This window comes from Marmota flaviventris, chromosome X (assembly GCF_047511675.1).
Source record: "Marmota flaviventris isolate mMarFla1 chromosome X, mMarFla1.hap1, whole genome shotgun sequence".
Classification (NCBI taxonomy): domain Eukaryota; kingdom Metazoa; phylum Chordata; class Mammalia; order Rodentia; family Sciuridae; genus Marmota; species Marmota flaviventris.
The window spans coordinates 91,596,564-91,610,512 of NC_092518.1; the positions used below are offsets into that span (position 1 = coordinate 91,596,564).

At 34.9% G+C, this 13,949-nt stretch overlaps 1 protein-coding gene across 2 annotated transcripts in view; it reads right to left on the bottom strand.

Annotated features, from left to right (window-relative positions):
* Positions 1 to 8,437: 8,437 nt before the first annotated feature.
* The window catches only part of Rbm41 (RNA binding motif protein 41), a 63,683-nt gene continuing 58,171 nt past the window's right edge, over positions 8,438 to 13,949 (bottom strand). For both annotated transcript variants that reach the window (XM_027932625.2, XM_027932617.2), the window contains 2 exons: positions 11,012 to 11,159; positions 8,438 to 9,152 (listed from right to left, as the gene is read on the bottom strand). In XM_027932625.2, coding sequence (XP_027788426.2) covers positions 8,986 to 9,152; positions 11,012 to 11,159 — 315 coding nt within the window. In that variant the 3' untranslated portion in view covers positions 8,438 to 8,985. The remainder of the gene's footprint in view (positions 9,153 to 11,011; positions 11,160 to 13,949) is intronic.

Genomic DNA, 13,949 nt, shown 5'->3' on the forward strand with positions numbered 1-13,949 from the left:
TGTGTCATTTTCTTATGCTGGAAAACTTCAAACTCCTTTCTTCAAGTTCTTAAGAAGTATGCTATGAACTACAGGTATCCTACTGTGCTGTAAAACATTAGTACTTATTCCTTTTATTAGAACTTATGTAATAACTATATTTTGATGCCCATTATCCAACCTGCATCTATTCCCCTTCTCTTACCCTTCTTACCTTTCAGTGATTACTATTCTACTCTCTACTTATATGAACTCAACTTTTTTAGCTTCTATATGTGATTGAGAAAATGAAAAATTTATATTTCTGTGCTTGACTTATTTCACTTACCATAATGCCCTCCAGTTCTACCCATGTTACTGCAGATGACAAGATTTCATCCTTTTTTATGGATGACTAATATTCCACTCTCTATATATGTGACATTTTCTTTATTCAATCATCAGTTAATGGATGTCTCAGTTGACTCCATATCTTGGCTATTATGTGCAGTGCTGCAATGAATGCTTAAACTCCATTCCACCCCTCAACTTAAATTTCTGATATTCCATTTTACACCTTTCTATATTGCCTCTCAACACATTAATGTTGCTATGATTATTTTAAAAGGTTTTAAAAAAATTTTTAGTCTTCATACTAAAGACATGATATGTTTATACACCATGCTGACAAAATTACAGCATTTTGATTATGTGTGTATATTTCCTCCTACCAGTAAGTTTTATAACTTCCCATGGTGGAGACACATCAAATCACTTTTTTTTAAGGAATGTCTTTTTTTGTGTTCAGTATTTTGAAAATCTCACCGATTCCTTCCTGGCCAGTAGAGTTAAATGTGAGTGGTGGCCTTTTACCTTCCTAAACCTATTTGTGCCCTTCTCTAGATTTGGGAAATTTTGTGTCATTATTTCTTTGAATAAGCTTTCTGTTCCTGGGGCATTTTCAAGTCCTTCTTGAACTCTAATATCCCAAATATTTGCTCTTTCAATGCTATTGTGAAATTCTGACTATTCATTCTTTTTTCTCCTCCAACTGTGTATTTTCTTTTCTTGCACTAATAAATAGTCTTTGAGCTCACTGATTATCTTTTCTGGCTGATCAATTCCACCACTGATGCCTGTTTAGTTTCCCTTAGTCTATTTTTTAGCTTAAGGATTACTAGATAATTCTTTTAATTGCTTCAATCTCTTTATTAAACTCTCTATTCAGTTTCTCTGTTAGAGTATTGAATCATTTCTGTGTGTTCTCTTGAAGCTAATCAACTTATTTTAAAACAGCTGTTTTAAATTTGCTATCCAAGAACTTCTCCATACTGCTTACTTTCTGGTCAGTTTCTAGTACCTTTTTTATTGTTAGGTGAAGTCATGGTTCACTAAAAGTTCTTGATGCTTCTTGTTGTGTGACATCATCTGGACATTGAAGGATTAGGTGTTTATTCTAGTCTTCATAATCTGGCTGCTTTCTGGCTGTCTTTCCAGAAATTCAAGAAATCTGCTTATTTTCTCTGCATCTGAAGTCACTTCCACTATATCAGCACTCGATGTCATACTAACTCCAGGTTTGCCTCAAGTCCACTGTTGGTGTGTTATTTCTTTCAGCACTAGAGGGTGATGAAAGCCTAGGTTTGTTTCCAATCCACAGTTGGTGTTGTTCAGAATTAATTTGTTGGAACACCTGAAAAGCATAGTTCCTCACAAACCTCTCCTGGGAACTGGGTAGGTTCAAACACCTTGTCCACAGTAATTGGTTGTGGTCAGGAATTGTGGAATTCCACCTGGGTCTGGGCACAATTACTGTGGAGGGACTAGCCCTGGTCTCCTGTCTCAACTGTGACCATGAACATCCCAACACTTTGTCAAACTGAGTCCACAGTCCACTAGTACTAGCTCTACACAAAGTACGACTGATATCTGCACTACTATGGGCTGCTTACTGCTGAGGTGGACTCATGGCCCAAGACCACTACAGTCACACATGATACTGGCCAGAAGTCTGATAGACTAAGGCCATATGTCCCCACCTGACATTGGGGCTGTTCCAGACACTCCATCCATGGGTACTGGGTACTGGCCTGGGGCTGAGGGCCATTAGGATCTTCCCAGTATTAGGTTTCATCAGCCCAGCACTAAGTTCCAAGCCAAAGTCCTGGGCTTGGTGAATGCGGTCTTGCTCCACACTATGCTGCCCAAGCTTGGGGTAATGTTGGTAAAGGCAGTCCTTTGGCCACCAAGGCTAATGTTAAACTGGGTAGCTCCTTAATCTCACAGCTATAAGAACCTATACAGTCTCAGGGGTGTACCCAGGTCTGTGCCACCATTGGCACTGATGTACACCAAAACACAAAGCTAAACCACAAGGTGCTGGTCTCTTCCTTATACTATGGGCAGGTCTAGAACTCCATGTGTAAGCAGTGGTCTGGGAATAGCTATGCTCCCTAAGGCTGGAGAAGGGGTTGTGGTGACAGTACGGTGTAAAGCTGGGTTGCACTTGTCTCTGAGACACAGGTACCTTTACAATCTGGGGGATGTGCCCCAGGCCTACTCCACATGTGGCAATGATGCAGGCCAAAACTCAAGTCTGTCTCATCAATATACATGTCTCTACTCCATACTGGGGCAGGTCTAGAGGCTCCATCTGTGAGCTCTGGCCTGTATGTAGGGGCCATCATTTTCTCTCTGGCACTGAGTCTCAACACAGCCAGCATGGCACTGAACTCTAAAGCAAAGTCCTGCACAAGTATTTGTGCCTTCCTCCCTAGCAGGAGGAGTTTTGCTTCCTTCTCTACTGCCCAAGGTTGGGGCAGGGACGGTAGAGGTGGTCCTTGGCTGCTTCGCTACTAGACTCAGCAGCTGAGTCTGTTGGTATAGTCCTGGGGTAGGGATCACAGGCTTTGTCTGGCTCTGGGTTTCACCATGGGGGGCCTGGTATTGGCTTTCAAGTCTAAGCCTGGACTTATTCCTTCTAGAGGTATACTTATCCACGTGGCTTGGAGTTAGGGTGAAGTGGGCAAATCCTTTCTGCCTTTTTGGATGCGTCTTTTCTTATTATCATACCAAAATTGGGTACTCTGTTCTCTCATGTGGCTTCCTTAGCTCTTCCAAAGGTAGTCTGGTGTGTGAATACCTGTTCAACTTGGTATTCCTGTGCAAGAATGTTTACTTGAAGATCCTATTCACTTGTAATCTTGTTCTGTCTCCCTGAAAAATCCAATTATGTCAAATTTTGCTTCATATATTTTGGGGTTTGGTTGTTAGATGCATACATGTTTATAATTTTGTATCTTGCTGGATTTATTATTTCATCAATGTATAATGTCATTGTATCTTGTAACAATTTTTGTTATACATTTTCCAGCTTTATTGAGGTAAAGTTGATAATTAAAAATTGTATATGTTTAGGGTATACAAATTGATGATTTTATGTACATATGTAAACACTAAAATATTCACCACAACTAAACTTAATAATGACCCAAAGTACAGAAGTAGTGACGCAACAGAGGCACCAGGGCCTAAAACAGAAGGAAAGATTTAACTCTGGTACTGTGTGACAATGCTGTAGGGCATACAGGAAAAAAATAGTACATACAGGGTTTGAAACTATCCAGTTTCACACATTCACCAGGGGTCTTGGAATGTATTAGCCAATAAGTGGTGATTAATGTACTAAAAAAATTATACATTGTATGTTAAAGATATGAGCACCTTGTGGTAACTGGTATATTACAGTTTTTATTTTGATTCTTTTAATGGTGGATTTGTGTATGCATGTATATACAAATGTTTTTACATGATGATTTCTGCTCACCTGTGGGCAGAAAAAAAAGAAATAGTAGCAAAGTGGCTTTAGCTTTTCAATAGTACAGACCACAGAATAGGTATACTAGTTAATAGAAATCACTGTTTCTCCAAAGTTTTTCCTTCATTATAATTACATTTATTTAAAAATTTACATATGGCAAAACTCATTCTTTTGGCATACAATTCTGAATTTTGACAAATGCACACATTCAGCTACAATCAAGATAGAAAAAAAAATCTTCATTATTGTGTTACCACTTTGTAGTCAAGGAATACTATCTTTGTCCCCTGATATCCATTGTTATTTTTCCACTATCCCTATTTGTTTTACCTTTTCCATAAAATGTACAAATGAAATCAAACAGTAGTAGCCTTTTGAGTTTGGATTCTTCTACTTAGCAAAATGCATTGAAGATTCATTCAAGTTGTTGCATGTATGGTTCATTAGTTTTTATTGCCATGCAGAATTTCTTAGTCTGGATGTATCAGTTTCTGTATCAATGCACCAGTTGAAATATATCCTCCATATTTACTTTCCTCCATTGTTAATGGACTGTAGGTCTAGTAATGAGCAGAGATGAGATTTTCCACCCAACAGGAAGCAGTTCCTTTTGGAAAGTTCAGCTGAGAAGTATGTTCCTGGGTAACATGTGTAACAGGCTATACCTGGATAACTTATTACCTATTCCTTAAACTATATTTAAAATTGGAGGGTTAATTCAAAGTGAACAGTCTACCAGAGGAATAGAAGTTTGTCCTGAGTATAGTCAGATGATATCGTCAGAATAGGCCTGACAAATATGCTGGAAGACAAGTAACTGCAAGAGTATTTAATTTTTTTTTAATTTAAAAAATACTGAAAAATCACTCCAAATCACATCATTTCAAAAATTTTACAAACTGAAACCTACTTTCACTCTGTCCAATTCTACCTTCAAAAGGTTTATAATTTGGTATACATATTTCCCAGCCTTTTCCTAAATTAATTTTGAAATATCTATATACACATACCATATATATAAACGCTTTTACTTAAAATTTTTATTAACACTATTCATATTTTTTCATATAATGTTTTAACTTAATACAAAACCTTGGATATGAGTCAGAATATATTCATAGATATAGTCCAATATTTAAATGGCTGCATAGTATTCCATTAAGTGGATGTGCCAGATGTTATTTACACATTTACCTACTGATGAACATTTGGGTAATATCAGACTTTGCATTTTTGTGACAGTTGTATTGATATAGAATTCATACATAATATAATTAACCCACATTATATAGTTCATAGTTTTTAGTATAATTCATAATGTTGTGCTATAATCAACACAATTTTGGAACATTTTAATGAACCTCTAAAGAAACCTCATATACTTCAGCTCTAACCCTAGCCTTTTCCATTCCTTACCCTCCCACCTTGACTCAAAAACACAATTAATCCTCTGTTACTAAATATTTGCCAATTCTGGACACTTCATATAAATGGAATCATATAATATGTAGTCATTTTTGACTGGCTTCCTTTACTGAGCACATTCTCAGGGTTCTTGCATGTTAATAGTATGTGTAAGAAGTGTTCCCTGCTCTTCTACTGTTTGGATGAGTTTAATGAGGAAATTGTATTAATTTTTCTTTAAAGTCTTGGCAGCATTCACCTAAAAAGTCATGTGGGTCTGGGCTTTTCATTGAGGGTATTTTTTCCTTACTCAGTTTAACCTATTTACTTGTTATTAGGGTAGTTCAGATTTTCTTATTTTGAGTTATTTTTGGTAGTTTGGTTTTTCTATAAATTTGTTCATTTCATCCAGGTTAACTTATTCACATGCATTCACATGTTCATAGAATTTCTTCATAATTCTTTTTATTTCTACAAAGTCAGTAATAATATTTTTCCTTCAGTTTTGATTCTAGTAATTTGAGTCTCCTTATTTCCTGATACATCTAGCAAAAGGTTTGTTTTGTAATTTTTTTTATTGAACTAACTTTTGGTTTGGTTTCATTGATTTTTATCTACAGTTTTCTGTCCTCCATGTGGTTTACTTTTTATCTAATATTTTTCCCTCTAAGCATTGCTTTAGCTGCATCCCATAAGTTTTGGTATGTTGTCTTCATTTCCATTTATCTTAAAGGATTTTCTAAAATTTCCCTTGTGATTTCTTCTTTTACCTATTGGTCACTTAAAAGTGTGCCTAATTTTCACATATTTGTAAATTGCAGTTTCTGTTACTAGTTTCTAACTCTATTCCATGTGTTCAGAGACATACTTCATGATTTCAGTCCACTTATAATTATTAAGGCTTGTTTTATGGTTTTGTTTATGATCTATCTGGAAATGTTTCATATACACTTGAGAAGACCATGTATTCTGATGCTGTTGTGTGGAATGTTCTGTAAATATCTTTTAGGTCTATTAGGCTTATCATATTGTTCAAGTCTTCTATTTCCTTATTGATCATCTGTCTACTTCTTCTATTATTGAAAATGGGGGTAGTAAACATTCCAACTTTTTTTGTAAATGTCTATTTCTCCCATTTATTTCATGTTCTGTTTTTAGGTACATGAATTATTTCTAAAAGGTCAGTAGTTATATTTTCTCCTTCATTTAAAAAAAATTTGTGACTTGCCCAATTTTCTGTGCAAACTTTTATAAAGTGTATCTCTTATAATAAACAGCAAAGTTTTGAATCTTGTTTTTTCCCTAGTCTGACAATCTTCATTTCTTGATTAGACTGTTTAATCCATTCACATTTATTATTACTATTGGTGGGTGGATTTACAAAATCCATTTTACTGGTTGTTTTTTTTTTTTTTTCCTATCTGTCTCAACCTTTTGTTTCTCCTTTCCTCTTTTTGCCTTTTGTATTATTTTCTAATGTGACATTTAAATTTAATAATATTTCATTTTTTTTAAAGTTATTTTCTCGGTGGTTGTTCCAGGGCTTACCATACACACCTTAACTAAACTGGATCAGCTAAAGATATATATTAAGTTAATGTCAGTGATATATAGGAATATTAGTCCTATATAAACCCATTTCTTTCCCCCATTTTGTGGTATGACTGTCATACATATTGTTTTCTCATTATAAACCCGATAATACATTATTATAATCATTACTTAATATAATTCTATGTTTTTTAATGAAGATGAGAGAAGAAAAGCAAGTGTGTATTTATAGCTTTTTTTTTTACATTACCCTTCATTTTTCTCCTATTTTTAAAATTTTTTTCCTGTGGATTTGAGCTATGATCTAGAGATCTAGAGTCTTTTCCTTAATAACACAGTGTTATTTCCATCTGCCTTGTTTGTTCTATTATTGGCAAATATGTTTTATGCTAAAGACAAAACAATGCAATTATACACATACTGCTTTATACAACTGTTTTTAAAATTAATAAAGGAAAATGAATGCAGATTGCCTTCTATAATTACATATTTACCTTCGTTGATGATCTTTTGTGTGTATATTCATATAAAAGTCTAAGGATACTTGTTTTCAACCTGAAGAACTTCCTTTAATATTTTCTATGAGGTTTGTTCGCAACGAATTCTCTGGTTGTTGTTACATGCGAATGTCTTACTTCACTTCCATTTTTGAAAAAATAGTTTTTTTTGTATATAGGATTCTGGTCAAGAGTTAATTTCCTTTGTGTACTTTGAATATGTTATCTAATTGCCACCAGCATGGCTTCTGCTGAGAAGTCAGTTGTTAATCTTACTGGGGTTCTCTAATAAGTGATAGTTCATTTTATTTGTGCTACTGTCAAGATTTTATGTCTCTGGATTTTAGTACTTATTAGGATGTGTGTCTGTAGTTTTCCTTTTGTTTGTCCTATTTAGGGTTTGCTGAGGTTCTGCAATACATAAATTAATGTTTCTCAACAAATTTGAAGCACTTACATACATTATTTCTTGGAATGTTTCCGCCCCCCCCCCCCCTTTCATTCTCTTTTCTTCTAGCACTACCATTACTTCTACACTGGAGTGCTTAATGGTGTTGAGTTCTATACTCTTCAATTTTATCAGTTCTCTTTTATTTCTGTTGTTCACCCTAGACAGAATTATCTTACCTAATCCTCACAACCCAAAGGAGGTAAGTAGTACTATTATCCTCACTTTATAGATGAGAAAACTGAGGCTCATTAAGTGACTTGTCAAGTACAGGGTGGTAAATGTGGCTGTGAGGTGCACAGGTTTGATCCCTAAGTTAGTACTACTTCCTCAATGCCATACTGTCTTTCTATTATTCAGCAACAATAAACAAACAACTAGGGGATTTATACTTCTCTTCTGGAGAACTCTTTCTTTCCATATCCCTTTAGAATTCTTTGTTAGTATGTTCCTCTTGTAAAATTAATATACCTTATATTTAACATATATTAGATACTCAATGTTTATTGTGATGAAGTGAAAGATTGCTCAACTTTATCTAGTTTAAATGGCCATGAGAACACCAATATTTTTGTTTAAAAAGATTTCATTAGAAAAAGATATATAGCTTTTGGAAGACTCTGAGAACTTAGGAAGAATTCATTAAATATGATGATTGACTTATGAAACTACCTACCATTACTGCTGACAATTCTGACATTACAGTGTTTGTTGATCTTAGGCCTGAGGGCTTGTTCTATTACTTACTAGGTAGATTAAGTTTGAGATATGGACTCTAATAAATAAGTATTTCAATGTTTAATCCATTTTAAAGTTTTATATAAAGGAGACAGTCCTGGAAAGAATGTTATCTCTAGGGGTAAATATTAAAAACACCAGAAAATGATAAAGGTTTTATAAAATCCTCAGGAAAAATTCTATGTAATTTATCCTAAAAAATAATACTCTTTGTATATTACCCTTAATACTCAGGATATTTTCTGTCTTAGAGAGTCTTTGATTATAACAAATGTTTTCTACTAATTCTCTCAGAAAGCTGAAAAGCATTGTCCTAATAAATGTTTTTCTCTCTCAGTTAATTTATCCTCTTCAACTCCAAACAAATTTCTATGTATATGCAAATCTTTATTCCAAGAGTCTAATGTAAGAAAGATTACCTAGGATCCACTGTGTGTGTGTGTATGTATATGTATGTGTGTGTGTGTGTGTGTGTGTATGTATGTATGTATATGTATGTGTATGTGTGTGTGTGTGTATATATGTATATGTATGTGTATGTGTATGTGTGTGTATATATATATATTTCCCTAGCTACCACTGATTTCTGTACTACTATGTGTAGTAGATGATATGGAAGAAGCAGCCTGGAGATCTGACTGTTGTTTTTTATTCTTTCCAAACTCTATCACCAATATTTTCCCATGCAGTTTATATCCATTTACTAGATACAGTGCTTGCTGTGCTATCTCCACATCTAAAAGAAAAAGAAAACAAATCAATTTACATAGAACTTAATAATTCAATTTTATTCCAAGTCTAGTTTACATTGCTTTTCTTCAATGTTAACTGTTGGCTGTAAGGTCATATCATTTGATTTTATCATCTTTACTATAACTTCAAATTTGTATAAACCAGGAAGACTAAATATCTCACAATAATGACAACAAAGCTCAAATAGATTTTTTTTTTCAAATAGATGTTTGAGGGTGTATTCTAATTCAAAAACATAGGTAAAGAAACAAGGATACGAGCAGTGTGCTAAAGTAGTACAGACTATACTAATTATACATTATCCTCTATCTTTGATACAGATTATAGGTATTATGAAAACCAAAACTTTTTCAAAGTGGCAACAAAAATAAAAGGAAGCTTTGCTACATTTTTCTTTCAGTGGGGGAGTGGTTATGGGAATATTATTGGGATAAATAGGTTTAAGAACTTTTGTAGGCATATAGAAGCTTCAGGTAAGAGAATATATAGTGTACAGTACAAATATTCAATTAATGGGACTTGGATGTAAGAAATAAGGAGGTATGGATTATGGCCAGGAGTTGTGTAACCATATGTAGACAATGTTATTAGACTGAACCAATTAAAAAATTAGTTGTAGATGAACATAATACCTTTATTTTATTTATATGTGGTGCTGAGGATTGAACCCAGTGCCTTGCACATGCTGGGCAAGTGCTCTACCACTGAGCCACAACCCCAGCCCACTAGACTGAACCAATTTTTGTCTCAGATATATGTACTACAAATTTTCAAATGTGTAGTATATCTGCTGCTATTATTAGTAAAATAGCCATGCATTAAAAGTACTTAGTTTGTAAGCCCTTTTTATTACATATTTCTTAATTAGTGGGTCATATTTTTTTTTTTAATTTAAAAGGGGTCCTCAAACTTGAAAAGACTGAAAAACACTGGTACAGAAGATCTATAAACTTTCAGTGAGATAGGAAAGATGACATAGGACTATGTGAAAAGAAGCTGGGCATGGTGAAACATGCTTATAATCCCAACAACTTGGAAGGCTACAGTGGAAGAACTGTAGGTTCAAGGCCAGCCTCAAGAACTTAGTGAGATCTTGTCTCAAATAATCAATCAATCAATCAATAAATGGGGTTGGGGATGTAACTCAGTGGTAAAGTGTCCCAGCACCAAAAGCAAAACCAAAAACTGCATGAAAACAATGGAGAGGAGTTGGCAGTATTCATGTGTAAAACTACTTGCTTATAAAAAGGATAGCAGACTATTTATAAATGATGACAGTTCAGTGACAATTAAAGGTACACATTCTACCTAGCTTCTCCCCCAAAAGACATGAAACTCCTATATTGTTCTGGCACCTGGATTAGAACACTGAAACCATGTATTAACATGCAAGTAATATTTAGAAGAATGCATCCTCCAGTACTAATTATAATTTAGTAATGAATTAGTATATTATCTTGCAGTCACTTAGTCCTAAAGGAATAGGGAATAAGGCAAATACATGTGTTCTGATCAGAATATCAATATATTATTCAGTGAATAATTATAACTTAGACTAGAAATATCATTGTTAGCAAAAGGAAATAAATTTTAGTAGGGTAAGAATGAAATGTCAACATTGGGAAAATTGAGACATATATATGGTGGTTACACACTGCCAAAAGAGGAGAGGAAGAACAGAAAGGGGGATAGAGGATCACTAAAAACATTTTCCTTAATTCTCATGTGCAGTTGAGAAATCAAAGGGCTATATCCAAAGAAATAAAAGGACTATATATAGAGAGGTTATAGTCTCTAGTGAACTGACACTACAACAGTAATTATCTAGATGAAGTTACTTACTGGGAAATGTGATGAAAGCCTGTCCCCTCATTCGTCCAGTCATCATTTGGAATTGAATCGGAGGTCCCTTTTTCTCTTGGAACCGAGCAAATAATGACACAAGATCTCTTTCACTCACGCGGGGGCTAAGATTCTTCAGGTATAACACCTAAAGTAAATTGAGGATCGACAGAAATATCACATGAGGTAGGTAAGGCAATTCTTCATTATGGTTAGAAATAGTTTCATATCAATATCATGGATTGAACACATTCATCTAATTTTATTCTCTCCAGAAAACTTTCTAAAATTATAGGCACTTTAAAAAAGCAAACACAAACTAAGAAGGTCAGAAAGAATAAGGAAAGAAGACAATGGCAACAATATCCCAGAAACTGGAAAAAACTGGATGATTAGGAAACAACTCAGTACACTCCATAAATCTGAATATTAAATCAGTACCCACATCTCTACTTAAGAATTCTCAAACAGTTCAGAAATTGATAATTTCAGCTATCTCTGGAAATGGATATTAAGAGATGGGGTTAAAATAAAGTTGGTGCACTGAAACCTGTTTAAAAACTAATGTGATCTTTAAATACCTCCTTTACAATATGCTACTGAGTAATGGCAATTTGCTGATCCTGGCAGAATACTGGAGTTTCATTGTTGGAATATGGATAATGCCATAACATAGCTGAGAATATGAATACTATTTCTGAAAGCAAGGAGACTAAGAGAAAGAATGCATACTAAATGCTGGTTTCTCCCTGGTCTTTGCCCACCACTTGGCTCCTAGAATGCTTGAAGTACCACACAAGAAATATTTGATTAGAGAAATGCAAATTAAAACTACACTGAGATCTCACCTCACTCCCGTCAGAATGGCAATTATCAAGAATTCAAGTAACAATAAATGTTGGTGAGGATGTGGGGGAAAAGGTACACTCATATATTGCTAGTGGGACGGCAAATTGGTGCAACCATTATGGAAAGCAATAGGAGATTCCTCAAAAAAGTAGGAATGAAACCACCATTTCACCCAGTTATCACACCCTTCAGCATAAACCCAAAGGACTTAAAATTGGCATGCTTCAGTGATGAAGCCATATCAATGTTTTTAGCAGCTCAATATACAATAGCTAAGCTATGAAACCAACCTAGGTGCCCTTTAACAGATGAATGAATAAAGAAAATGTGGTATATATACACAATGGAATATTACTCAGCCTTAAAGAAGAATGACTTTATGCATTTGCCAGTAAATGGATAGATCTGGAGACTATGACACTAAGGGAAATAAGCCAATCCACAAAAAACAAAGGTTGAATGTTCTAATATGTAGATGCTAACATACAACAAAGGGAGGTAGGGAGAGAATAGATGTTCAGTGGATTAGACAAGGGAATGAAGAGAAGGGAGGGACAACAGAATAGGAAAGACAATGGAATAAATCTGACATAACTTTCCTATGTACATATATGAATACACCAGTTAATCTCCACATCATGTACATCTACATGACTGGGATCCTATTTATAATAAGATATTCTCCATGTCTGTATAAGTATGTTAAAATTGAGTCTAATGGCAAATAGTACTAAAAAGAACAAATTAGAAAAAAAAGAAAGAAAGCATTTGGAATAGATTCCTTTGGGGAAACTGATAAGTTCGAAGAGGAAATATTTTTAAATGCTGACTTTGGATGGGAAATTTCTCTAAGAAATGACCAGCCAGGATAATTGTTTTTCTCAGAGTTGGGGACCAAACCCAGGATTTGTCAAATGCTATCCAAACACTCTATGACTGAACTACATCCCCAGTCTCTCAGAACATCTTAAAATGAAATTCAAAGTCCACATGGGCCATTCATGTTCTCGGATCTTCCAAACAGCTTTTTAGTCCTTACTTATAGATATAGCCATGGATTATCAGGCATTTGAGGGAAAAATCTATCTAATGTGAAGGAAAGAGAACAGAACAAAATAAAAAGAAGAAAATGGGGAAAAAGAAGCACTATGGAGGGGGAAAAACCTTCAAAAATTATAACTAATACCCTCAGAGAAATAATACAAAATATTCTATCAATTAGGAATGGGATACTATTTTAAAAATCTAAGCAAATAAAAGAGCTATATTATGTGATTGAATTTAAGTTGCTTAAAATAGGTTATTGTCAGGAGCCACTCTGGAAATACATGCCCTTAAGACCTGAGCAAGAGATAGTGAACAATTATTATGCACAGCAATAACTTGGGCTTTACCTCCCCTCAGGTAATGAGGTGTGGCTCCAGGAGTAGGTGTTACCTGGTGGGGTTGAGTTACACTCACCTGTTCCTTTGTAATCCTACCCCTTGTCCCTTTTTTGGATAGAATGTTCTAAGAAACAGTGTCTCCCAATAAAGGCCAACTCCAAAATGTGTGCTCCCTCCCCACCTCTCTCTCCAGCCTCTTGTGACTTTCTCTTGCCCCCCTGAGGGAACCTGAGGCCAGGAGCTGGGGAAGCCGTCCTGAAGCTTATAAAAAATGGGAGTTCATAACCCACTTGAATCAAAGTATGAAATATGATATATCAAGAAACATGTAATGTTTTGAACAACCAACAATAAAAAATTTAAAAAAAATGTATTCTGTGTCTGCGTGGTATTTTGTGTCACCCCAAATTCACATAAGTGACTTTGGTTCAGTTGCCTGTGCTAAATAGGGGCAGTAGATTGGCACCTGAATGAGGGGCACTCATTGTGAATTTGGTGGGTTGACTTTGGTTAAGCAGCTTAGAAAATTCAGAGTAACGTGGATTGGGTTGTGAGAGAAAACAGGTTGCAGATGGAGAGTAAGGGACGCTAATCATAATATGGGGAATTCATCATCTTCAAAGAGAGAAATCTGCTTCATGATCCTGGAGACATTAATCAATCATAGGGGAAAACAAATCAAGAGAACCCAGCTCACTACATTC